This window comes from Aulonocara sp. 'chitande type north' Nkhata Bay, linkage group LG6, assembly GCF_057382095.1.
Source record: "Aulonocara sp. 'chitande type north' Nkhata Bay isolate Kocher_YH1m ecotype deep benthic linkage group LG6, A_spYH_male_GT1.1, whole genome shotgun sequence".
NCBI lineage: Eukaryota > Metazoa > Chordata > Actinopteri > Cichliformes > Cichlidae > Aulonocara > Aulonocara sp. 'chitande type north' Nkhata Bay.
Window position 1 is genome coordinate 30,518,729 of NC_141349.1, and position 26,366 is coordinate 30,545,094.

General features: G+C 42.2%; 1 protein-coding gene across 1 annotated transcript in view; it reads right to left on the reverse strand.

Annotated features, from left to right (window-relative positions):
- Positions 1–372: 372 nt before the first annotated feature.
- ube2o (ubiquitin-conjugating enzyme E2O) overlaps positions 373–26,366 on the reverse strand; it is a 52,088-nt gene continuing 26,094 nt past the window's right edge. Inside the window, exons 2-23 of the mRNA XM_086296249.1 lie at positions 25,684–25,743; positions 25,254–25,364; positions 23,077–23,174; positions 22,889–22,952; positions 20,395–20,538; positions 19,778–19,887; positions 19,472–19,622; positions 19,110–19,167; positions 18,560–18,719; positions 16,884–17,039; positions 16,234–16,388; positions 15,779–15,891; positions 15,518–15,646; positions 14,950–15,039; positions 14,552–14,870; positions 13,316–13,686; positions 13,055–13,235; positions 6,683–6,819; positions 5,594–5,797; positions 4,680–4,737; positions 3,331–4,168; positions 373–2,960 (exon numbers count right to left, since the gene is read on the reverse strand). Of these exons, the coding sequence (XP_086152375.1) occupies positions 2,933–2,960; positions 3,331–4,168; positions 4,680–4,737; positions 5,594–5,797; positions 6,683–6,819; positions 13,055–13,235; positions 13,316–13,686; positions 14,552–14,870; positions 14,950–15,039; positions 15,518–15,646; positions 15,779–15,891; positions 16,234–16,388; positions 16,884–17,039; positions 18,560–18,719; positions 19,110–19,167; positions 19,472–19,622; positions 19,778–19,887; positions 20,395–20,538; positions 22,889–22,952; positions 23,077–23,174; positions 25,254–25,364; positions 25,684–25,743 (3,735 nt within the window). The 3' untranslated portion in view covers positions 373–2,932. The remainder of the gene's footprint in view (positions 2,961–3,330; positions 4,169–4,679; positions 4,738–5,593; positions 5,798–6,682; positions 6,820–13,054; positions 13,236–13,315; positions 13,687–14,551; positions 14,871–14,949; positions 15,040–15,517; positions 15,647–15,778; positions 15,892–16,233; positions 16,389–16,883; positions 17,040–18,559; positions 18,720–19,109; positions 19,168–19,471; positions 19,623–19,777; positions 19,888–20,394; positions 20,539–22,888; positions 22,953–23,076; positions 23,175–25,253; positions 25,365–25,683; positions 25,744–26,366) is intronic.

Sequence of the window (26,366 nt, forward strand, 5' to 3'; positions counted from 1 at the left end):
GAACCTGTTCATTTCCAGCATGTCCTCCACTACAGCAGCAGGCTTGATTCACACTGGACCTTTTAGCTCCTCCCCCTTTAACCCAACTTTTTTCTGATTGACTGCAACTTGCAAACAGAAGGTTTGAACAGCAGGTGGGTGGAGCTTCTGTGCCTAAGATAATGATATTCAGGACCTCCCTTCTTTCTGACATCATACAGGTACAAAAAAATAAAAAGTCACTGTAAGAGCTTGTATCTGACAGAGAAACAGGTTAAAAGTGGAGCAGGTCGCCTTTAATAACATTCATTCATTACCGAGTTTGTACTTTTCAGGTGATTTCCTTCTTATTATTTTTGTATCCGGCACAAATAAAGCCACAAAGCTTCTATGGTAATGCTTGCAAAGTTTAATACATCACTGTACAGTCGTCTTAAAGCAACAAAAGTAAACCATTAAAAAGATGAAACAATAAGTACAATACACACTCAGCATTTTGTACATACTCTACGCCCCGACTCATCACAACTCAAGTTTGTGTTAAATATATACTGTATGTATTCATATATTTCAATATAGTCATGATGTCTGTACAGAGGGAATCAGGCTACAAATTATAACTGAGTTCCTTTTTTTTGTTTGTTTTTTTTAAATATTATATCAATAACAGGCCACTGTGGAAATGTAGACATCGTACAGTCAAGTCTTGTGTGTAGCCCATTCGAAAGGCTTAAAGCAACAATGTTACATGCTTTGGCTGTAAAACAAACCTCTCGCATTAATAATAATAATAATAATAATAATAATAATAATAATAATAATAATGGTTTCAATCTGAAGAATATACACACATACACAGAAAATTATACAAAGCGTCATGGGCTTGATATCCTGTCGGACTTTTATTTTGAGATCTAGAGATGGATTCACATTTTCTGTTAATGCTTCTGTTGATAAATGAGGACGAGGGCGAAAGATGAAGATGGCGGGAGTAATGTCACCTCCTGGTTCTCGGTGGAGCCGGGGAGGGAAACACGCTCCTCTTGAGATGTGCGACATTTTACGAACAGCAGCATGATGACAGGAGGTAAAAAAAAGAAAAAAAAAGAAAAAAAAAAAAGAAGAAGAGGGAAACGATGCTAGAGGCAGCAGTAAAGGCAGTGAAATCATGAAAAAAGTAAAATCTGAGAAGAGGAAAACAAATCACGGATGCCTGATTTCCACATCTGATACAGGGGGAAGAAAAGAAAAAAAAAAAAAGGGGGGGGGGGGGGGGGGGGGTAAAAAAAAAATGGAAGACAATACAAAACAAAAAATACCCTCATGTTTATTCGTTTATTAATTATTATAAGTCTCTAAACGCAGCGGCTCTTGGCTTGTTGTTTCTATACTTTCATACTCTTCTGTTACTGCTTTCTCATCCACAAACACTTCTCAGCATCACAGATCAGCACAGGCAGCGCTATTAAAGCATCACAGGGCATGTCTGACCTGTCCAATAATAATCATTACTAATAATATTTAGTAGAATAAGAATAACGAATGCAATTCTTTCAAAAGTTGTAAACACAGAATGCAGATTTTCCTCAGGAAGCACGATTGGACCCAAAGGTTTGAGTTTCACAGCTTTGTGGAAACTTTGTAGCTAAAACCCCTTTTTTTTCCTCCTTTCATCCAAATGTAAGATATTTACTGTAGAGGCGTCATCCCATTGGCCACTTGAATCAGAAAACTAACTAAAAATGAACAATTAGGCAGATTAATTATATCATCAACATTCATACTCGACTGCAGTTTACGTTCTGATCTAATTCAACTGGGCACGTGCAGTTTGGAGGGGGAACGAATCAGAACACGGCAGCGGTGGGAAGGGGAATGAGAGAAGGGAAAAAAACAAAAAACACTGGAGCAGGATTTTAGTGGTTTTTAATGCGTGTCCAGGCCTGCGTGGGTTAATGAGTAAAGCAAGACACAAGCAGCTCTGTACACAAGAGATCATTAAGAACAATTCAAGTAAGGCAACATGTTGACATGAGATGGCGGAATGGATGCCGTGTGGATTTTTTTTGTTGTCGTTTTTCATTGTTTAAGTTGTGTCATCTGCAGTGATGTGGGGTTGACTACAGTTCAGTGAGTAAAACCACCTGAAATGGATCAAAAGTTCGACGTTGGCGTACGAACCGCCTTGATAAATCCTCCGACTAAACTGCGCCACATACACTCGCCCGACTGGCCGCACCGCGTGCTCCTCTGCACGCACACCAAACAGCTCCAAACCTCCGGAGGTTGATTCGTATGTAAACTTTGCCACTCGATGTTCGCCGCGTGCTCCGGTGATGAGCGAAGGAAGATGCCAGCGAGCGTGTGGTGGTAGAAGTGGTCTGTGGTTGGCAGTTTTACTGACGTTCGGCCTGTTCTTCTGTGAAGATTCGCGTGAGTGTGTGAACAGAGAGAATTTGGCAGAAAGCGTAACAACCGGTGAGAAAAAGTGGTTTTATGCGCGTCGCCTCTCCCAAACTTGATTGTCCTTTCGTTCGTTCGCTCGTTGTAGTGCAGGATGGTACAGTGATAACATCAGTAGTGCTACAGATAGCTGCAGTCGACCCGTCGCTGACCGGGAGCTGGGCTGTGCAGTTTTTCCAGTGGTACCCAGTTACTTCTTCATCCGGCAAATCCCCCCCCCCCCATACGGCAGAGGATGCTGGAGGCTAGTGGGATCATGAGAGGGGGTGTAGGAGAGGACATGGCACTGATTCCTCATCTCACTCTTTTTTTTTTTTTTTCTTTTTGCATCCACGCCACCACAGTTCTTACTGGCGCCACTTTTTTCCCCCTTTTCTGTTTTTTTTTTTTTTTTTTTTTTTTTTTTTTAACCTGCGTCCATGAAAAGATGACAGTGTGTGAATGACGAGGCAGCTCCCTCAGGTGTGTGTGCAGGTGGGTGAGTCGCTCTTTATGCTTCGCACTCGTCTGCAGGGACACTGAAGGAAACAAAAACATGATCAAATCGTCGTCCCGAGCAGAGCCCGCTCACGATCAAAGGTGCGGCTCTCTTGCAATCGTGGTTCGATTATGGGGGCAAGAAAAGGCAGAATGTTGTGGAGTTCAGGGCAGCAGGAGCAGTAAAGACTAAGAAATGGAGGTAAAGGTTAAAAATGTGGGCAGTGCTGGGGGCTTAGTGCAGCTCTGGACAGGGGTACAGCAGACAGAAAGCTGTAGCCCCCCTCTCCCAGACAACAAGTAATGGATCCTCCTCGACGGCTTGAGGCGGATGAAAAGGTAGAAGAAGAGGAGGAAAAGGAGCAGGGAACAGTGCAGTGGCATACTGGGAAAGGATGAGGAGGCACTTACTTGTCCTCTGTGTGCTCGGGGATGCCTGCGGCTGCCAGCGCAGCTCGGTACTGCTGCAGCACGCCTCGGACGCTCTTCACGAATCCCTTTGAAAGCGGGAAGAGCGGGAAGCCGATGTCGGGGTAACCGCTGCCCTCCGGGAGGAAGCTTCGGTAGCTCTTTCTCCTTTTCTTTGGTCTCACCACTGGCTGGCTCCCCGAGGAGCCCGCCCCTCCTGCGCTCGCTGCGGCAGAACCCAACTCGGACGTCCCGGTGCGGCTTACGGAGCCGGGCCCCGCAGCGCTGCCCCTGTTTTCACTGCCCAGAGAGCTGTTCCCCAGGTTGCTGTCGCAGTCTGAGTTGTTGCCCAGCTCCTGCTGAGAGGCTGCTGTGGTGGAGGGACTCAGTCCTGAATCCTCCAGCTCCTCCTCCATAATACTGGTGACGCCTGCTCCCGTGTATCCCTCCTCCCCCGCCTTACCGGGGCTGCTGTGGGCCACCGCCACGGGCCCCGATCCCAGGGCCAGCTGCTCATCCAGAGGCTCCACAGATGAAGGTCGGTCCTTGGAGTGCTGAGCCCTGGAGTACGGGTGTGCGGCCTGCCCTCGCTCCGCAGAGTCGTGCAGCTCCAGCCACGACTCCAGCCGGTGGACGAGCCGCCAGCCATTAGAAACAAAGTGCTCCTGGATCTCCTGCTTGAAGACCTCAATGGGATTCTGGAGGAGTTGCGTCATAGACTGCACCATCTTGATCAGAGCCATCTCATTGTAGCAGCGACTGTTCTCGTATCCCTCCTGGAGGCCTCGGTCACTGTCGAAGCCGGCCTCGTTGTAGTAAGGCTCATTGACGAGGATAAGGCCTGCAGGCACACATCGAATCAGGATTTGTGAAAAACAGAAAAATAGCTCAAGACTGTGAAATCTACTAATTCAACTGCAACATTTGAAGCTAAAAGATATCCGAGATTTAAAACCTGGATTCTGTTAGTCTGGCAGGCTGCAGATGTTGTATGGACATGGTGTCATGTCTGTGTGTGAGGCAGATATATTTAGTTGAGTAACTTCTGAGCAAATGAAAACATGAATAAAACATTTTCAGCTGCAGAGAAGAGAAGCAGCAGTGTGTGTGTGTGCTTGGTATTACAGCAATCTGGGGACCTACATCAGTTTCATGTTCACATTGTGGGGACGTGTCTTCCTTGTGAGGACAATGTACTTTGTTAAGTTAGGAATGCAAGCTTTAGAGGTCAGAGTAAGTAAAGGTTAGACCAGGGTGAGAGAAAATCTGCAGGAAATGAAAGTGAGTCAGTGTGAGGTCCTCTGTAGTGATGGATGCACAATCTGTGTGTGTGGGTGTGTGATTGCACTAACCTTGTATCGAGATGAGGACTTGCAACAGGCTGGACTTGCTGGTCCATCTCTCAGTGCCCTGCAGATCACAGCAGCATTAAAACAGCTCAGCACTGACGTCTCTGACTAGTGAACAGTTCACTTAACGCTACAATAAGCTAAAGTAAAGTCGTCCCCAGATTACACTTTTCTCACATTAGATTACAATAAAACATCCAAAGGTACTGTGTGTGTGCAGCCTGGACACTTTAAACCCCAAAACATTCAGCAGTTATACAATTCGTACTTTAGGTTCATATGTTGAGAGTTTAACTGTAACTATAACCTGGTTGGTTACAGTTACAGTGCTGTTTCTAAGTTAGTCCTCTATTCTTTTCATTAAAGGTGAAAGAAATGTGTGTTATTCTCCGTGTCTCCAGCTATCTTGTCTCCCTCTTCTCTTCCCTGAGCCTGGTTCTGTAGGAGGTTTCTTCCTGTTAAAAGGGAGTTTTTCCTTCCCCCTCTTGCCAAGAGTCATATATCCACCCTGAAATCCACACCACTCTAATCATCCATAGTGGTTGAATCAGCCACACTGAAGCAACAGTGGAAAAAAACAAAACAAAAAACCAACCTACTACAATCAGGAAAATCTGAAATGTGACACCTCGTACATCAGACACACCAGAAAGACTCTACTGACTGCCAAGTCCAATTAATTTAAAAGTTTAAACTGGTTTAACAAAAACACTTCAGGGTGATCAACTGAATCTTTCAGGCTGAAGTTTGGAGAAACACACTTCACTGATGTTGTTTATGATTGGGTGATGAAGAAGAGGGACAGATTGGTGAACACCGTACTGCAGTGACCTGATAAAAGTCCACTGAGAATACTCTGAATCATGTGCTCGGGCTACAAAGACCATCTTGAGGCTGTCCACACCTCCGGCACTCACCTTGCCTATCCAGGTGCCCAGCAGGCTGACGCAGACCTTGCCGTTGTCGTAGAGGTTGGGATTGAGGCGGCCGCTGCACTGGGACAGGTATCGAAACAGAGGCGGCACAGCTGGGTAGATGTTAGGCAGCTGGATGTCAAACAGGAACACACCGTCCTCGTAGGGCGTACGAGTCGGCCCTTTGATCAGAGCCGAGAACAGGTCCTGTGGTGGAGCGACAAAAGAAAAGTACAACATGTTTGATGTTGTAATCTAAAGGAGGCCGATGTTCAGGCGTCTGCAGGAGAATACGTATGAGATAGCAGAACAAAGTACAGCGCAGCAGACGTAAGAGTAAAGCCTGGCTGCTTCTACCTTTCATTCCCTGTAATTTTTTAAATATTTATTCTTTTATTAATACTTTTAAACCTCATGCTGGCATTTGGGTTTGAAAAAGGCCCATTAGTGATCATGAGGCTTTTAAGAACTAGCAATTTAATTTTATGCTGTCAAAATGACTTTTTCCAACTTAAAAATGTAAGTTGTGTAAAAGGAATGAAAATATTTTCTGCACATTTGTGGCCTTGAATCTCTGCTGAAGGCATTTTTTTAATACAGCGGAGAAAAACAAAGGCTTTTGAATTACTACATATCTACAAATGGTTGATTTCACCTAAATATGAAGGTGGTGGTAAATTTGTGTCCTTGTTTAGTGTCTTTTAGTAAATCTACAGATTTTCCAGCATTAAATGAAACCGTCCAAATTTGGAGCATATTACTAAAGAAGAATAATCTGTTTAATGATTGGGATCATTTCCTGCTCCATATTTTTACTCTTTGACTCCACTACACTAGCTTTGCATAACCTACAGTTCAAAATAATCCTCAGCTTTTACGCAACCTTCAACTCAGCTCTTCAATTAATCTACACTGTAAACAAGACAATTTAGCTCCTCCCCTTTTAAGCCTTCAGACACGCTCACAAACTTTCTGTTTCCGAGAAGAAACCAAAGGTGGAAAATCAGGAAAAGCAGAAAAGTTTAATTCTGAAAAATGACAATAAAAGCATGCACTGCTTTACTTTCCCGGCATTAATGACAGGAAACCCACCATGCGGTCCTCAAAGGTTTTGACCATGATGCCATCAGGCAGCGATGTCGCTAGCAGAGCCATTTCCTTCCTCACCGTGCTGAAGAACTTCTTCGCCTCCGCAGGCTGGAACTCCATTTTCTTAAACGAGTGAGTTTCTGTGAGAGACAGAAAGGAGGACGGCGACGAATGATGACTGAACACGACCACAGTAAGAAAGAAATCTACACAATTAACTGAGCATTCAGTACACAAAACGATGCGTTCACAGGTGCGACTGTGTTAGTGAAAACCATGCAGGGAAAAAATAAATCCTAAAGCAGCAGATCAGGCTGATGGTGATCTGACCCACTTCTGACACGACGTGTATATTTATTGTATTTGCCGTTCATCCTCTGTCCTCCTGAACGATCTGCAGGTCTCTACTGGACTTACAGGTTCAGCTACACCGATGATGTAAACCACCCGATTGTGCCCATAAACCATATAAAGCAAACATGGACTCAACATCTGTGTTTTGGCCGCAGCTGTGTTTGTGTTTTGGAGCCAAAATTGACCATATTTGGATGAGGGGGCGGGGTGTTTAGTTATCAGCTACGGCGAGTTTGGGAAACCATCCGCAGAGGCCATAACGGTTTTCCTGCAGGCTGTAAATAAACTTCTGTTGTCTCTATTTTTGTTTCAAATATTTTTATTGAGAGCAAGTATCATGATTGTAGTTTTTACAAATTGACATAACATAGCTTATGCTCCTTTTTTTCTCTAAACTAACAAGGCAAATAATTAAACAACACCAACAACAACAAAAAAAAAAAAAAAAAAAAAAAAACCCCGCAGTCACCCATAAGGGGTCCCAATACCCCGGCTGTCGGCAAAAGGGAAGAGAAACAAGTAAACAAAGTTTTATATTTTCCCAAGGTATATAAGTAAAGGGTGCCAGATTAATTCAAAATCTTTTACATTGTCATTCATACTATATCTTATTTTTTCAAGGTGAAGAGTGTTTATAAGTTCAGTAAGCCACATTTTTAATACAGGAGTCTCATTACCTTTCCAAAGCTGCAGGATCAATTTCTTTGCAATAATCAAAGCATATGCCATAAACCTTTTTTGAGAATGTTGTAAATTTTGTGTTTCGTTGGAAATCCCAAAGATGATTACTGTCGGATTTGGTTCAATCTTACTTTTAAAAATATTAGACATATAAGTAAAAATATCATACCAAAAACCCTGAAGCCTTGGGCATAGTGCAAAACAATGTAACAGATTTCCATAGTGTATCTTGCATTTTTCACAGAGGGGGGAACACTCTGGATACATTTTGTGAAGTTTTTCCCTTGAATAGTGTAGTCTGTGTATAATTTTGTACTGAATTAAACAGTGACGGGAATTAATAAAAGGCGTATTTATATTGTGTAAGGCCTCCTGCCAGAAATCTTCTGATAGGAGAGTCCCAAAATCTTTTTCCCACTCCTCTTTGATTGAAGTAGTTGAAGGTATACTCATCTCCTGTATTGAATTATAAAATAATGAAATTCTCTGTTCAAACCCCCTTCCATCACTAAGACATCTGTCCAAAGGATCGGACGATATGTTTTCAAATTGTGGCAGGTATGTACGGATATAGTCTCTTAGTTGAAGATATCTAAAAAAATGACTGTGAGGCAATCCAAATCTATCTTTTAAATGTTGGAATGACATAAAAGTATCATTTAGGTATAAATCTTTTAATTTACAAATTCCCAATTCCTGCCATATATTGAAAGCTCCGTCTACACATGATGGAAGGAAAGAGGGGTTAGCTGTAATGGATGTACACATTGATAGTTTTTTCAATTTGAAGTGCTTAATTATTTGTCTCCAAATTTGTACGGTATTATAAATCACTGGATTCGAATTGTAATATGAGTTTGTCAAAAGAATAGGAGAGAGTAGTATTCCACCAACACAGTAAGGAAGGCAATCCTCCCGCTCCATCTGTAAGCCGTTAGGGAGTATTGCTGTGTCATCCAATAGAAGGGAAATTATTCTTAAATTTGATGCCCAGTAGTAGTACATAAAGTTAGGTAGTGTAAGTCCACCAAGGGATCTATGTTTGCATAGGTGGTCTTTTTTTATTCTATGTGTTTTATAATTCCATATAAATGGCATAATGATGGCGTCCATCTTTTTAAAAAAAGATTTGGGCAAGAAAATTGGGATGTTTTGAACCAGATACAAATACTGCGGGAGGAATACCATTCTTATTGAATTCACTCTCCCTATTAAAGAAATAGGAAGTGTCCTCCAGTACTGAATGTTATTTTTAAGTTTCTCCAGTAAGGGAAGAAAATTCTCTTTCATTAGGGAGCTGTATTTTTTTGGTATTGTAATGCCCAAGTAAGTGATTTTTTCATAGGATATTTTAAATGGGAGAGATGTAAGCCATTGTTTATTCTCTAATTTAATGGGCAGTATTTCGCTTTTTCCCCAGTTAATCTTGTAACCTGCGAAAGTACTGAATTTATCAATCACGGAGAGAATTGCTGGGAGGGATATTAATGGTTTTGTTATGTATAATAATATGTCGTCAGCATAGAGCGATATAGAATTAGAAGTGTATGTTGTATCATAACCGTGTATATCCATATGGGTTCGAATTGTCTGTGCTAAGGGTTCCAAAGCCAGGGCAAATAATAATGGACTAAGAGCGCATCCTTGTCTTGTACCTCTGCTGAGTTTAAACTGAGTTGATAATGTCTGATTTGTAAGAATTCTGGCTGTGGGATTATTATAAAGTAGTTTTATCCAAGAGATGAAATCTTGTCCCAGTTGAAATTTTTCTAGGACTGCAAAGAGGTAGGACCACTCCACATGATCGAATGCCTTTTCGGCATCCAAACTAAGTATAAGTAGGTCCTGTTGTACCTTGGGGGAGTAGATTATATTAAATAGACGTCGAAGATTATTAAAAGAACTCCTGTTTGGAATGAAACCTGTTTGGTCTGAATGCACCAATTTATCTATTACTGTATTAAGTCTACTCGCTAGTATTTTAGCCAGAATTTTTTGATCAGAATTTAATAGAGAAATAGGTCTATATGATCCCACTTCCTCCGGTGCTTTGCCTTTTTTTGGAAGTACTATAATAGTTGCTTCATTCAATGTTGGAGGTAGGGTGCTCATTTTGTATGCATGGTTATATAATTTAAATAGATATGGACTTAATTTGATCTTAAAATATTTATAGAGCTCATTCCCTAACCCATCAGGGCCTGGACTCTTGTTGTTTTTTAGTGATCCGATAGATTTTGTAATTTCTTCAATTGTGATCTTAGCGTTCAAAATATTGGCATTTGTCTGGTCTAACACAGGAAGATCACATTTATCTAAAAATTCCTGCATTTCATTAGGCCCTGCAGTGGGATGAGAAGTATAGAGGGATTCATAAAACTGTCTAAAGTTATCGTTAATATCTTTGTGTGATGTGACCAGATTTCCGTTACTTGTTCTGATTTTATGAATCGCTCTATCATTTTCTAGTTTCTTTAGTTGTCTGGCTAGCAACTTATGGGGTTTATCCCCAAATTCAAAATAGTTCTGTCTCACAAAAGTGAAAGTTCTATTAATATTAATAGATAATATTTGGTTTAGTTTATATTTTAGTGCACAAATAGTATTATACTTATCTAAAGAAGGAGCCATTGCATTATTGACGTCCAGTTCGTGGATTCTTTTTTCTAAATTTAGCTGTTCTAATTTATTCCTTTTGTTCCGTGACGCTTGATATGATATTATAAACCCCCTGATATAAGCTTTAAACGTTTCCCATAGTATATCTGGAGAGGTCTCAGCATTATCGTTTATATCAAAGAATAAAGACATCTGAGAGTTTATATATTGTTTAAATTCTAAATCGTTCAGTAATTGTGGGTCAAATCTCCAATTTCTGTATGTTTTAATGGGGTTACTAAGTGCAAAGGAACAAGTAACGGGGCAGTGATCAGAGATAATAATATTGTGATAGGTTGCATTTCGAATTAGGGGGAGCATTTTTCCATCCACCAAAAAATAATCAATCCTTGAATAACTATTGTGTACGTGGGAGTGGAAAGAATACTCTCTGCCTGATGGATTTAAAATTCTCCACGCATCACAGATATTCATATTCTTCATATATGTTTTAATAAAATTACTGCTTTTACACGGTGTGATTTTTTTGGACAAGGATTTATCCAAATATGGATCTAATACTAGGTTAAAGTCACCTCCAATTATTAAATTACTGTTGGGTATATCCGGAATTAAGCTGAAGACCTTTCTATAGAATTCTGGATCGTCATGGTTGGGCCCATAGACATTCAGTAGAATAATTGGAGTAGTATGCAGCTCCCCAGTCACTAATACATATCTCCCATTCTTATCAACTATAGTGGAGTTATGTTTGAACGGGGTATCTTTCTTGATTAAGATAGCTACCCCTCTAGTTTTGGCGGAAAGTGTTGAGTAGTACACCTGATTTATCCATCTACATTTAAGTTTATTGTGAGCCGCATTTTTCAAGTGAGTTTCTTGTAAAAAAATAATATCCACGTTAAGAGATTTCAAGTACGATAAAACTTTGCCTCTTTTAACAGGTTCATTTACACCCTTTACATTCCAAGTACAAAAAGTTAAATCCACATTTTTTACCTTTCCATTATCTTGCATTTGTATACTTTAGGGCGGCTTAATTCTCGTATTTTCCATATTCGTACAGTCGAGATATGGGTCCCAACCCTCACCCCCCACCCCCCTACCCGTATGTAACCGTGACAAAAAAGAAAAAACGTAAGCAATGCATCCCCTTCCGTGTATCCCAAAAAAAAAAAAAAAAAAAAAAAAAAAAATTCGAGGGGATGCTATAACAAAAACTAAGCTTACCAAAATATTCTATCTCAAAACTTCCTTTGTCCATAGCTCCTGGGCAAATGATGATTTTTTATATCAAAGTAAGTACGTGTCATTGGGCCAGATGCAGAGCTCTGGTTTATCTACCTTATGCCGTCCTTATTGAGATCCAAATTTTTCTTGTGCGTAGCGAAGTGCTTCGTTGGGATCTATAAAGACCAGTTCCGTACCATTGTGTGTCACCCTAAGTTTAGCCGGGTATAGAAGCCCATATTTAACTCCGGGTTGGTCTCGAAGCAGGTTTCTTGCTGGAGTAAACGCTGCTCGTCGTTTTACCACCGCCTGGGGTAGGTCACGGAAAATCTGAACGCGGATATCTCCGAGCTTCAGATTTTTCCTGGTGGAGATTCTTCGAAGTATTTCTTCCATAGTATGGCAATAGTGTATCCTCACAATCAAGTGTCGTGGCGGGGCCTCTTCTTCTGGGGTCACTCGTAGGGCTCTGTGTGCACGGTCCACCAGTGGGGTTTCGTCCAGGTCTAGTAGGTCTCGTAGTAGCCTTGCCGCAAAGTCTCTAGGACGTTGACCATTTTCTCTACCTTCAGGTACTCCGGCTATCCTTATATTTTTCCTCTTTGAACGCCCTTCCAGATCAGTGCATTTTTCGGACAGTTGTTCCACTTTATTAGAAAGTTGTTTGACTTTTTCTTCTAGTTTCACCACGGAGTTAGAAGTGGTTGTCGCTGATTCTGATAGATCTTTCAGCTGTGCGTTGTAATTTTCCATTACCGTTTTTAGAGCTGTGATGGCTTCATTATTTTCAGCCCTTAGCGTTGCGATTTCCCCACGTAGGGTGTCGCAAACGTCTATTTTCATTTGAGTTATCTTATTATCCAAGGAAGTAATCGCAGAGAGTACTTGTTTGTTACCTTGTGTATATTCCTCGAGTGCGGAGTTAACTGGCATGCCAGCTTTGGCGCCGTCATTTTCAGTTGAGGCCACCTCAAATTCGGTCGTTTCTGTCGCCACTAGCTTCGGATTTAGTTTTTTTGGAGGCATTTGGAGAAGAATGCACTCTTCACAATCCCTATGTTGCTTTGTGGGAAGAAGATGTATTACTTTGATATTTGTCGAAATTTCGTAAGATCAGGTGCAGGAGCTGTGGCGCACGCGTCTTCACCCTCTCATGATCTAACCGGAAGTCAAAGACCCTGTTGTCTCTATTTTTGAAGCCAGCTTAAAGGAAGTGCACTTTTTTAACATTTCAAGTTTACTTCATTTTTCAGCTCTGGAGAAAAACCAACAGCAACATCTCAGCGCATTTATGTGGTTTGTCAGTACTTTTTCTTTGTAAAGTTAACAGACAGAAATTCCTGCCTCAGACAGTCGAGCAAGGTTCAGTAAAGATCAAGACACTGGAAAAATAAAACCAAAGGAGATCTGGAGGAGGATAGATGGTGTAAAACAAAGACAACAAGCGTGGGGGGGGAAGAGAGTCACAGGTTACACATCTGAATGTCTTACCTGGTGCCCACTCTAGCACCGAGAACACCTCCCCCTTGGCACTGGTAAATGTCACACCGGGTTTGCCGCCGCTCTGCTGGCACAGTACCGGCGTGTCACTGAGAATCTCACTGGGCCACTCCTGCTGACCTACGGGTGTCTGCGCCTCCTGCTGGGGCTTTTCATCTCCAGCTCTCTCTGCCTGTAACGCAGCGACAGGTAAGACGCGGTCTAATGAGCGGAGATATCTAAACGAGGTAAGAGCAAAATGATTGTACACACCTGTTTAACACCCGCCTCCATCCCTGCTCCCACACTCCCCACTGCCTCCACCACAGCTTCCATCTTCTCCTCCTCCACGATGGCCACGTTGTCCAGAGTCTTCCTCAGGTTTTCCTGGAGCTTCTTGATATCGTCTAGGAAGCGTTTCTCCTTGGTCGGTTTTTCTTGGGTCGTCGGCGTCACCGAACTCGCCACGTTAGTCATGGAAGCGGGTTCGACGGAGGTCGGGGAGGTTGGGGAGCCACCGGTCCAGAGCTGCTCCACAGTCATATTCTTCAAGCTCTCCAGGATCTTCAGCGCCTCTTTCAACTCCCTGAAGCCCCGAGAGGCTCCATCCTTACCGGGTTTCTCCGCTCCGTTCACAGCTCCTCCTGCAGCGGTTCAGACACAAGCCGACAAAATGACCACAAAAGCAGTTTACAGCAAAAGACAGAAACTGTTTCTTTGATGCGAAAGCACCGTGTGATTTTGATTATTGACTGCATCAAATTTTTTTTATTGTTTTTGCTCCATTTGACTTATTTTTATTTTTTTATAAGGGGTTTAAATATACTGTTTTATATACACAAACTAGTCAAAATAAATGCAAATAAATCCATAAAATGTGGTCAACAAATTCCACCAAAATACCAGAAACGACGTCACATTATATATTTTTTAATATCTTCACTCTTTGCATGAAAAACATCCACGAGTCTTCAGTTTATAGGTTAATTTCTTTTTTTTTTTAAACAGCCAGGTATCATAGTTTTTAGCATCCAGTATTCAAAAAAGAAGAAAATTTGAACATGTTGAGGGTTATTTTCAGATTAATAAACAAACATGCTGATCTAACAAGTATTTAAGGCAGCAGGACGGTGGATGAGTCATAGTGAACTACAACTAGAGGCGAGAAATATAATATAGGAAAATGCCATCAAGATAAATACTGAGATGTTTTGCAGAATTTTAGAGCAGCGTGTGACTGGAATACATAATACTTGCCTAAAGACATGAACTGCACTACAAAGTTTGATGGCAGATGTATCTGAGAGCTCATAAACCAACATCCGTTGGTTTCTTGTTTCTCTGTGGTTCGTCACATGGTCCATTTAATGGCTGACTGGTTACAGCTCCATCCAGCTGCAACCAGCAGCTTTTTTCTGCAGCTGTTGATGACAGCTGTCTGAAATAAGCTCGTAAGACCAGACTAATATTTTTTTTGTGTGGATGAAACTTCTTCCAATGAGTTCCTACCTCCACCAGAAGCAGGACTCGCCATAGACGCTTCGCCCTCCTCTCCTGAGACTCCTTTGGTGGGGCTGGTAACCCCGGCTTTGCTGCCCTCCTGCGGTGGGATGATGAATGTCGTGGAGCCAGTGGGCGTCGGGGTCGGCGTTGCAGTATCCGTGGCATCCGCGTTGTTCACGTGGCTGTCGTCCTCTGGGGTCAGACCGTTGTCTGTCTCCCAGCTGTCGCTCTCGTCCTCCCACTCCTCGGTTGACAGAACGCTGCTCGTTTCTTCCACCGAGTCGTAGTCCGTCTCCTCGATCTCCGATTCCACGTTGTAGAGGTGCTGCAAGAGCGATCGGGGGTCAGAAACAAACGTTTCACCTGCGATTACGCAGACATCACAATGAGCTTCAATTGCTTACCTGTGGCAGGACAATGGTCCTCGAATTGTCTGCCCACACCACCTCTACTTTGCTGCTTACATCCACCCTGTACACCTGACCGACTGACGTCTGAAAGGAGGCAAATATAGGGACGATTATCAGCAACAATACAATATGAAGACTAAGAGGGACAAAAGTGCAGCAGCTAGTGTGTGAAGTACTGCCTAAAAAGCCTTTTTAGGATTTGATATTGACTTTTCCCCACGGAGAGGTGCAAAAGAAGCAAACTGTTTCGAGGCTGGGAATCAGTAGAGGTTCACTCCATGTAAAAATCACCCAAATCTGAAAAGAAATTTCCACCTGACCTCCTCAGAATCAGCCGTTACGATTTTTCTGTATAACAACTTGATGAATGAAGCCCTGAAGGCCCTCAACTTACAAAGAAGGTGGGCTTAACATGTGGACTTGATTTGTCTGGATTTGAGTTCTCATAACCTTTACAGTCCAGGAGAAAGACACGCGTCATTTTCATGACTCTTAAAAAAAACAAAAAAACAAAACAAAACTGAGTGTTTCGTGTGTTGGGCGGTCGGTCGCATCACTTTACCTCATTTTCACAGTCGTTCTGTCCGTTTTCCGAGTTCCATATTCTGATGACGATGTCGGTCGTGCGGAAGTGAAAGTCCGGATGATCAGCGATGTCGTAGACACTGACATCCTCCTCCAAACCGATGACCTAAACAACACAGAAACAAACGTTTATGGCCTGTTTCTCCTCGTACCTCTGTCGCCCACAAACATTCAAACATTAAAGCTTGTGATTTTCACAAGCTTTAAATCACAATCGCTGTTTTTCCTCCTGACTGACCTCCACGTCGTCACTGGTGGAGTTCAGTTTGATCCATTTCACCACACACGTTCTGCCTTTGTGATCGCCAGACTGGATCATGCCGTACACCCCGGGGTCCTGCAGCGCTTGGGCTGAGGTGAGCACACATGCATAGCTTAGAGATCAAAGTAAACTCTGTAAAACACAAATATCTGTACTTTTTGGATTCCCGTTTTAAAGAATATTATGATGTGAAGTTAACCTCTATGGATTCTACATAAAAACATTTTCATTTGCCGAATGGCACTACCGTACATGACTGTAACATCACCATTGTGATGTAAATCCCGGTGTATTCAGTCCATTTTACAGAGACGCTTTGGCACAGTTACAGAAAATGACCTACATACTGCAGGTACTAAGTGGCAGAGAGGCCCATACACAAAAATACCCACCAATCTGAGATCAAATCTGAGATAAAAGCTTTTCCTTACGTCGTTTATCTACTACAAAGTCGCCGGGGCAAAACTCGTGGCTGTCCAGGTGCTGGATGGGGTAGAGGTCGTTCGATCGGATCCCCTTCTCCACCCGGCCGTCCTTCCACATCACATCAGCCGTGGTATTCGTGGATACGACTTCCACTGCCACTCTGCAAAAAAAAAAAAAAAAAAAAAAAGAAGAAAAAGACAGCAGAGACCTCAATCTTCTCTCCGATTTCTCAGTTTTCCTCAGATGACTTTTATCCTGCTTCACTGCCATCCGTCTGGTCCTGCTGCATCCATTGTGATAACAGTGTGCAGTACAAAAGTGGAACACTCTTACACTTAACCTCAAATGCAGCGTGTGAGCCGAGTATGAGTGTGTCTGTGTGGTTGAGGAAATGACACCATTACTGAAAGACTTGACGAATCGAGTCGCAAACCCTTAGACAAATGAGAGCTGGATGGACAGACATGCAGTCAAAGCGAGAGATGGCAGGTCTTTCCGAGAAAGCAGCTGCAAATTTAACAGGAACAGGTGTCATTCCCACGTCTCTTACAGACAACTCTAAAAACATAAACAGTGGACTGCTAACTCTGGTGACAAACAGAAGAAACTAGATGGAATTTACTCTCGTGTGCCGGCGTTTGTGATTTTAACCCACCGGTCTCCGGGCTTGAATTCGCGGGAGAACTTTGTCCTCTTCTTCTTGTGCTTCCTCTTCAGGTTGCGGATGGAGAGCGGGATGCTCTTCTTGCGGTTGGTTCCCAGACCGCCGCTCTGAGAGGAGGCTGTGGAGCTCGCTGATGACGTTAAAGAGCTGCAGCGAGGGAAACAAGTTCTTTATGCAAATGCAATTTTCTGTGTATTAAGCATGCAAAAACTCATTTTTCCCCTCAGTCAGGCTGTGCAGTATTAGGTTTACTGAGTGATGTCTTTGGTCTGAACTGTAATAAAATGATGAGAAACAAAGTGGGTCCAGTGTTGAACAATAAATTTATGCGCTCAACACATACAGGAAACATTTTAGACACAACTGTGCAACAGATCTGCAATAAATCCCACATTTATGAAGCTTTTAAGCTCCACGTGATGTTGAAGTCACATTTAGAGCAGTTTTTCCCGCTCAAATTTCCACTTTGGACTGTTTACTCACACGCGCATACAGCACTTTATTTTGTGCACTCTAAGCATTTAGTCTTCATGTCCATGACCAATTTAGAGTCACCAATTAACCCAACATGCATGTCCTGGGACCGTCTTTGGTTCGAGACACGATGATTCAGCTGAACTGTTACTTTCTCTAAACCAGGCTTTAGTCTCTCTGGTTTCCAACAAAACACATTTACATCCCTTTCAGTTTAATATAATACCGAGTTAAAATGTGTAGAGCTGTCCGATATCTCACTTTCCCCAGAATCTCACACTTACGCTGTGTTTTCATATCTTTGTGGGGACATAATTGACATAATGCTTTTTCTAGCCACTTAGCCTAAACCTACCCATAACCTTATTGCAACCCTGACACTGAAACCACATTTTGAGTCTCAAAATGCCTTCAAACTCGTGGGACCTGGATTTTGTCCCCATAAGGGCTGTTGGTCCCACAAGCATAGTAAACTTACAATTTTTGGTCCCCACAAAGATATGTAAACACACACACACACACACACGACTGATTTTAATTAACAAGCAGCTCAGCTGTATTAATGATGTACACTGAACCTAAACATCTGCCGGGCATCTCAGCTGATTAATTACAATAAGCAGAATAATTAGCAGCAACTCTGACATAACAGAAAGCTGACTTTTTATTTCCTAATGCAAAAAAACCCCCTCTGTAACCTCTGTAATCTAACTGAACCACTCACGAGGATCATCACAAATATATATTAAAAGCGTTTCCTACTGTCAACCTAATTCTCCTCCATTTAGTTTTAGACCAAAATGGTAAGCCCTCACTTATGTTTTCAAAAAAAAATTAAATATCACACGAATTAACTATGAATTTTAAAATGATTTACATCTACAAAGAAGCGGTTTGTATAGATGTTTGTTTTAAAAGCACAGAAATAAAAGATGAAAAAAAAAAAAAAAGACATCGTTGAGATTCTACCAAACCATAACACAGAATTCATTCAAACATGCCTTACATTATAAATGATACTTTTCTTATTATTAAAGGAAACTGACAAGGATTGTGTCAAGTTTTTAATTTCTTAAATTTGAATAAAAATGACTCAAAGCTATAATAAATTATATTAGAGCATTTTAGAATTGCTTATAGATAAATTAGACAGCATAAATGTTTTTGTAAAGGGTAATAACTAGGACCCTGACCTGGTGTCGTCGGTTTCCTCTGCAGCCTCGTCATCAGCGTCCTGCTCGCCGTGTTCAGCCGAGGCGTCGTTCTGCGAGTCCGGAGCGTTCTGAACGGGAACCGCGGGACCGTTGTTGTTGTTGGGATGATTCGAGTCGGTCTGTTCAGATCTGTGCTCGCCTACAGGGAGAAACAAAGTAAAAAAAGAAATAAATTTAAAAAAGGATTATTTACATTCATCCAGTCAAAAGGAAAAATCATCAAAATTCTATTTGAGAAAGAATTTAATTAGCAACAAAGAAGTTATGGTTCTGTAAACCAGGTGAGGCTCTATAGTACAAAACCTGGTTATTTATATACGCTAGAATTGTATATAAGAGCCACTGGAAATAAACAATATAAGGAGGTGGAGAGATTATAGACTCAAGAATATTCTCCTTAAAAAAATGTTTTTTTAAATTAAAAGGGACTGAATCCTTCCACCTCTTAAAGTTCTCTGAATCTGATCTCTTTTTGATACATGCTGTATTACTGGGTGTGTGTTTTATGATCTTCTGGATGTTTTGGCACCTTGTAATTCGGCGTTCTCTGTCTTCTTCCCAGAATCCTTCTTGAACATCCTTTTCAACTGCGCACACGCACACACACACACACACACACACACACACACACACAAGCAGTGAGATAGAGCAAAGGCTTGAAGATGATCAAAGAGTGTTTTTAGGTGCTATCAGTCCTTCTAACACTGAGTGTTAACAAACATTCGAGAGCAACACTCTGAAAATACACCAGCATCAGAGATCGTCCCCGCTCTTGTGTAAAGCAGCTGGTTTAAGGTGCTAATGTGCTTCTCTGGGGAAAAAAATAGCTCTTTACAGAAGGAAACAACCAATTAAGAACACATGAAAAGACCAGTGCAAGTTTATCCACACCTTTCTGGCAACAGGGTCTTCAGGCAAAACAGGGGCGCCCTCAGGTCCATCACAGGTGATGCGTGTGGCATCACCTTTGGCCGGGAATACGTAGAGGGCCCTCTCTCCCAGCTGCCTCTGGGTGTGGTCGTAGTAGCCCAGACGCCTCACCCTAAATCCAAACGGGAGAATGACTTTAACTTAAAATCTAAACGATATCAATACACGATGCAAACTGCACCCAATAAGCAACGGTAACAAGAGCAGCTTGTGTACGGAGGCAGACGTAGCTGCAGTGGGCACGTGTGGATGAGTCACTGCACTGACCTGCAGAGGTTTTCCTGTGTGATGGTGGAGGCAGGCGGATAAACGCTGTCAGAACCTTTGGGCGAGTAGCTCTTGGTGATCCACGTCACTTTCAGCTCCACCACCTTCACCTGAAGGAAGCAAGATGACATCCAAGTGAGTGTTTACATTCATGAAGAAGTACATTTACACATAGACTCCAATTCATTAAAAACAACTGAACGTGTTAATTAAAAGAATATTGTTCCATCTGCCTGAATTCATCTCTCGAGTGATCGCTAGCTTTCGCTGTAAAAGTAAATAAACATTTTAATTACAAAAAAATCCCCAAAAGGCTTAAATTAAGATAAATAATTCACTTAATGGTTTTACTGTTTCTTCCCATTTTTTTTAGAAAGGGCCCCAGGTGGTCCAACAGCTGTTGGTGTGATTAAAATCAAAGAGCATTTTCTTATTTTATACAGAAGGGAAGAATTCAAAATGTTCATCCAAAGATTTTAATTTAAATTCAGTCGCTTATTATTCAAAGGAGAAAAGTTTCAAGGCATAACAAACTTATATAATAACCAACGAACCCTAAACGAGTTGCTTTCCATCTCACATAATGTGGCTGCTGCATAAAAGAAAAGATTGCGTACCTCTTCTACCACCACCCTGAACTTGCACTTCCTGCTGAGCACAGGTTTGACCCCTGACAGCCACTGGACATTGGAGAAAACTTTGGCGGGACCAATCAGGACCTGTCCCGGGTAAAAGCCGTACGCCTCGTCAAAGAACAGACCCTGGATCCCAAAAACAACAAGAACGTCACAAAACCAAGAAGTGAGAGCGCAACATAACAAAGATACAAGTACATGTATGAAGCTTCATCAATGTAACTTTTATTAAACACACAATGCCAAGTACATTTTTAATTTGTTTTTCTTGAAGCTGCACAAAACCGTGAGGAAAGAAAAAAAGTCAGCAATGGGATGAATGATCTATACTTCATAATGATGCTCATCAGGGAAAGACTAAAACTTTGGGCCTCTGAAAGCGCAGACCCTCTCATCCTCATCATCTTTCCTGGAAATGCCAGCATTAGTACAGTGGGGCAAAAAAGTATTTAGTCAGCCACCGATTGTGCAAGTTCCCCCACCTAAAATGATGACAGAGGTCAGTAATTTGCACCAGAGGTACACTTCAACTGTGAGAGACAGAATGTGAAAAAAAAAATCCATGAATCCACATGGTAGGATTTGTAAATAATTTATTCGTAAATCAGGGTGGAAAATAAGTATTTGGTCAATAACAAAAATACAACTCAATACTTTGTAACATAACCATTGTTGGCAATAACAGAGGTCAAACGTTTACTATAGGTCTTTCCCAGGTTTGCACACACAGTAGCTGGTATTTTGGCCCATTCCTCCATGCAGATCTTCTCGAGAGCAGTGATGTTTTGGGGCTGTCGCCGAGCAACACGGACTTTCAACTCCCGCCACAGATTTTCTATGGGGTTGAGGTCTGGAGACTGGCTAGGCCACTCCAGGACTTTCAAATGCTTCTTACGGAGCCACTCCTTTGTTGCCCGGGCGGTGTGTTTTGGATCATTGTCATGTTGGAAGACCCAGCCTCGTTTCATCTTCAAAGTTCTCACTGATGGAAGGAGGTTTTGGCTCAAAATCTCACGATACATGGCCCCATTCATTCTGTCTTTAACACGGATCAGTCGTCCTGTCCCCTTGGCAGAAAAACAGCCCCATAGCATGATGTTTCCACCTCCATGCTTCACAGTAGGTATGGTGTTCTTGGGATGCAACTCAGTATTCTTCTTCCTCCAAACACGACGAGTTGAGTTTATACCAAAAAGTTCTACTTTGGTTTCATCTGACCACATGACATTCTCCCAATCCTCTGCTGTATCATCCATGTGCTCTCTGGCAAACTTCAGACGGGCCTGGACATGCACTGGCTTCAGCAGCGGAACACGTCTGGCACTGCGGGATTTGATTCCCTGCTGTTGTAGTGTGTTACTGATGGTGACCTTTGTTACTTTGGTCCCAGCTCTCTGCAGGTCATTCACCAGGTCCCCCCGTGTGGTTCTGGGATCTTTGCTCACCGTTCTCATGATCATTTTGACCCCACGGGATGAGATCTTGCGTGGAGCCCCAGATCGAGGGAGATTATCAGTGGTCTTGTATGTCTTCCATTTTCTGATGATTGCTCCCACAGTTGATTTTTTCACACCAAGCTGCTTGCCTATTGTAGATTCACTCTTCCCAGTCTGGTGCAGGTCTACAATACTTTTCCTGGTGTCCTTCGAAAGCTCTTTGGTCTTGGCCATGGCGGAGTTTGGAGTCTGACTGTTTGAGGCTGTGGACAAGTGTCTTTTATACAGATGATGAGTTCAAACAGGTGCCATTCATACAGGTAACGAGTGGGGGACAGAAAAGCTTCTTACAAAAGACGTTACAGGTCTGTGAGAGCCAGAGATTTTCCTTGTTTGAGGTGACCAAATACTTATTTTCCACCCTAATTTACGAATAAATTCTTTACAAATCCTACCATGTGGATTCATGGATTTTGTTTTCACATTCTGTCTCTCACAGTTGAAGTGTACCTCTGGTGCAAATTACTGACCTCTGTCATCATTTTAAGTGGGGGAACTTGCACAATCGGTGGCTGACTAAATACTTTTTTGCCCCACTGTATGTGCTGCTTTTATGTGTGCTTCTTTTATCTCAAACATAACCCTCCACAGAGCGGTTTGGACCTGCGGCACCTTCGTGTCAGGGTAAGCCCGGGATTAAATCTGAAGTTATCTACTAAGCCTAAAATTCTGCTCCATAGTACAGGCTCCTGGACACCTGAAGCTGAGGACTGATCCTCAAATAACAGCGAGCACCAGAAGAAATAAAATACAAAGACGGGAGCAGCACGAGTGGAGAGGGACAGCATTATCAGAGCATGTTCAAACTTAATTTTAACAATTTCACACACAAAAAAAAAAAAAAAAAAAAATGGTGAACAGACAGCTGTCACTTAAATTTCAGCCTCTGTGGGGGCTATGACCTCTGAGCAGCAGCCGGGACAACACACGAACAAAGCGAATGTACCTGAAGTGACAGATCAGAGCCGGTGGCTACGTACCGAATCACTGACGTGTGGACAGACATCATAAAGCTTGGCACCGTCTTCCACGCTCATGGAGCACCTGGAGGGAGCGAGACGAGACATTCACTGGATGTGGCACCGATCGACGTACGTTCACGCGATCCAACAGACCGTCACATGGTCACAGTACACACTGCCTGCACACGCACGCACGCACGCTTTACCTGGCTCCATTGGACAGCTTGAGGATGATGTGATTGGTCAGGTCGTACACTTTCCCCAGCCAGAAGTCGTAGGCGATGTAGTCGCCGTACATGAAAGACTGAAAGCAACAACAGCAGGAGCACATCAGCTTCACACTGTGTCAGAGAATTAACTTATGAAGGGCTTTTTCTTCTCGACTCGACTACATTCTGCTCCTCGGTGTAACCTGACTGCTTAAGAGAAACTGAATATAGTAAATGTATCTAAAATCCAACAATATGAGGACAACTTTGGATAACAACATCCAATTACATCATTTTGTGTCCATCGTTTACTCAAACGTAACAAAAGGTGCATTTAATCCTCTTAATGACTGATGCCAGAAATGATCTTTAGAGTAGTTTCCATCCACATTTGTTGATATTCATCTGGGTTTTCCTGCACATACAAACATTTGTCTTCCACCAAAGATGTTCTGGCCTTTCAATAAAGGAAAAATCACTTTTAAAATGTGCTTTCAATCCCTTTAAATTTCCTTAAGATAGGGTTTAATTTACTCAACAATTACTCATAAAAACAAGAAAAACATTCTTTTAAATCAATGAAAACCTCTGGGCAGCTGTGGCATAAACCTTACATTGGTTAGTGGTCTTATAAGCTTGAAAAACACTGTATATTTGGACCAATCAGAGTTAAATGTATGGTCACCCCATCAAAGGCACAGTTTGAGGTAACGAAATCTGATTTAAATGTCAAAGTATTAGAATTTATTTCTGCACTTCAGTGCTTAAATTTCTGCAATGTGCACAACAAACGTGCGCGGACGGTGACCTTTTTAAGAAGATCGCCTCGTTAGCACTTGTTGTGGGAAGTGAGTGACTCTCTGCTGTCCCTGTGAAGTGCAGCTGACAGGACAGCAGTGATTATGTTACTGAAATCAGCTGTAAGGTTTGTAGACGAATCCAACAGTCGGTAAAACAGCTACAGGAGTGCTGTGCACCGCATTTGATCTCAGAAAAGGAAATAAAGACTAAACCCATGCAGTGCTGTGAAAGCATCTGTGTGTGAGAGCAAAGGCTAGTTAGCAGCTATGAGCCAGACTCACACTGTGAGTTCCAGCTTTGCGTTTTCCATTCAGTTTAACATCAGTTTGTTTCCAGAGCTGGTTTGCTCCTGTCGGCCTGTTTAAAAATGTTTCCTTTTAATGCCGTTTCTATTCATGTGTGTGTTTTCTTATTAATACGTTACAGGTCCTATTAGGAAGATGCTTAGAACAGCAGAGATACTGGAGAGATACTCCACTCTAAGAAGGTCAAATGTCAAACTTTTGCACCACTGTTTCCATCAGGTCGGACGTGTGGATGAATCTGACTGAAGACTAAAACTAAACACACTTCCTGCATTTTTATTATAAAAAGATTTGTAGGTGCATAAAATGCTTTTAATAATAATAATAATAATAATAATAATAATAATAATAACAACACACACATACCGGTTAGTGTGAAAAAGAGCTTTTTTCTTACTCCTCAAATGCGGCTGATGTAAAACACATTTAAGGTGGTCGTGCATGCTTTATATCTTTATGTGTTACATAATTCAAAGGTGTGTAAACATCACGCGAGAGGTCTCAAACAGGACTTTTATTTCACTGGTCTCAGCATTTCCACTTTCACTGTTGTAAATAAATTCAGTCCGATTTCTACTTCCTGAGACTCGAGCTCTTGCTCTTTTTAATTTCTCCCAGCTAACTGGGATTAGTCAAACCTGGTAAGTATCGTTTCTGAAAGTAATTATTTTTAGTTTGTTATAGGCTTGCTTAAGAGCCTAACACAGCAGAGGCAAGTATAAAGTGCAGAAAAGCCAAAATGCAATGTCCCCATATGAAGCTACAGAGTCTCTAGAGGTCAATTTAGGAAAGTTGTTCTGACCAGGACCACCTTCCCTGTTATTAGAAGCCTTTGCTTGCAGTAAGAAAAGCAGTTAACTTGAGTAAAGTATAGATTATTTATATAGGACTGTTTAAGGCAAGAATGTGTCACTGAGTGCTTAAGTTGAATTCTCCTCACGTCAAACATCCACAAACGTTAAAAGAAAGCAAAGCAGAGAAACTAATTTAGCTTAAAGCAAAGCAGGGCAGAGGTTCTCACGCTGAACTGAATCTTAGTAAATTTGGTCTTTCGGCTCATCTTCTTACCCAGATGTGCTGCAGGTCTTTGCTGTTGACTGGATACAGAACGCAGTTGGTTCCAACTAATTTCACTGCACACTCGATGTTCATGTTGGTCACGGAGCCACACTGGTTATCCTGAAACACAACAGAGACGCACATCAGCCTGTTAGCACCTCAGACCTTTTAGGAGTTTTTTGCATGCACAAGACCTCGCACTGTGAAGAAAACCTCAGAGCTTAATGTTTCATTTGTATTCAGACTGCGTGTTACACGAGGTAAGAGTCTCCTTTCAGTCCTCTACACGAGCAGACCTGCAGTAATATTCGGGTCATGCCTGATGCAGCAAATGAAACAGAGTGATGAACAGTGACGTGACTGTCAGAGGGAAAACGAGAGAGCGGCGCAGACAGAGAGAAGGTGAAAGAGTTCCAAACAGGCGGAGGGCCGCACTCACATTAGAGTTGTTTCTTCGCACGAAGTCTCTGATGACGATCGATCGATCTTCAAGTTTTAACTGCAAGAGAAAGAGCAAACGGTTTGAGAAAATGGTGGCTAACGCAGCTGAGTGACTTCATGGTTAAGACATCTCAATGCTCACAGAAGCTGCTGAGTGTGTGACACTGAAATTGGATCATCATCTTCTTATAATAACCCTTACAGCAGAGGAGAACGCTGCACATCAATAACTCTAATGGAGCCTGGACACAGAGCTGGAAATTAACCAGCAATGAAATCTATTCGCACTCGGACCATAAGAGCGCTACTTATGCAATTTGTCACACGGGCATCCCGTCCTCACCCACACGACCACTCAGCAGAGCTGCAACGCCCTCTGAGAGCAGATAAACGACTCTGCTGTCCAAACAAAGAGACGCATTTCACTGAGCCGGCCAGCAGGAGTGTTTATTCAGCACCGGACGAGTCAGCAAACACAATTTCACTTTCAATTGCTAATCAAAACACTGAAATAAAAGAATACAGATCCAGTAAAACTGAAATGGTTTGTGGATAGTCTGAGGGGCGGACAAAGTCACAGCTTGCAGCGATCGGAGAGGGCAGAAAATAGAAGCTGTTGGACTAAACTTGGCATCGGATCAACTCTCAGAGGGAAACATTGTTCCTGTGAACTGAATTCTG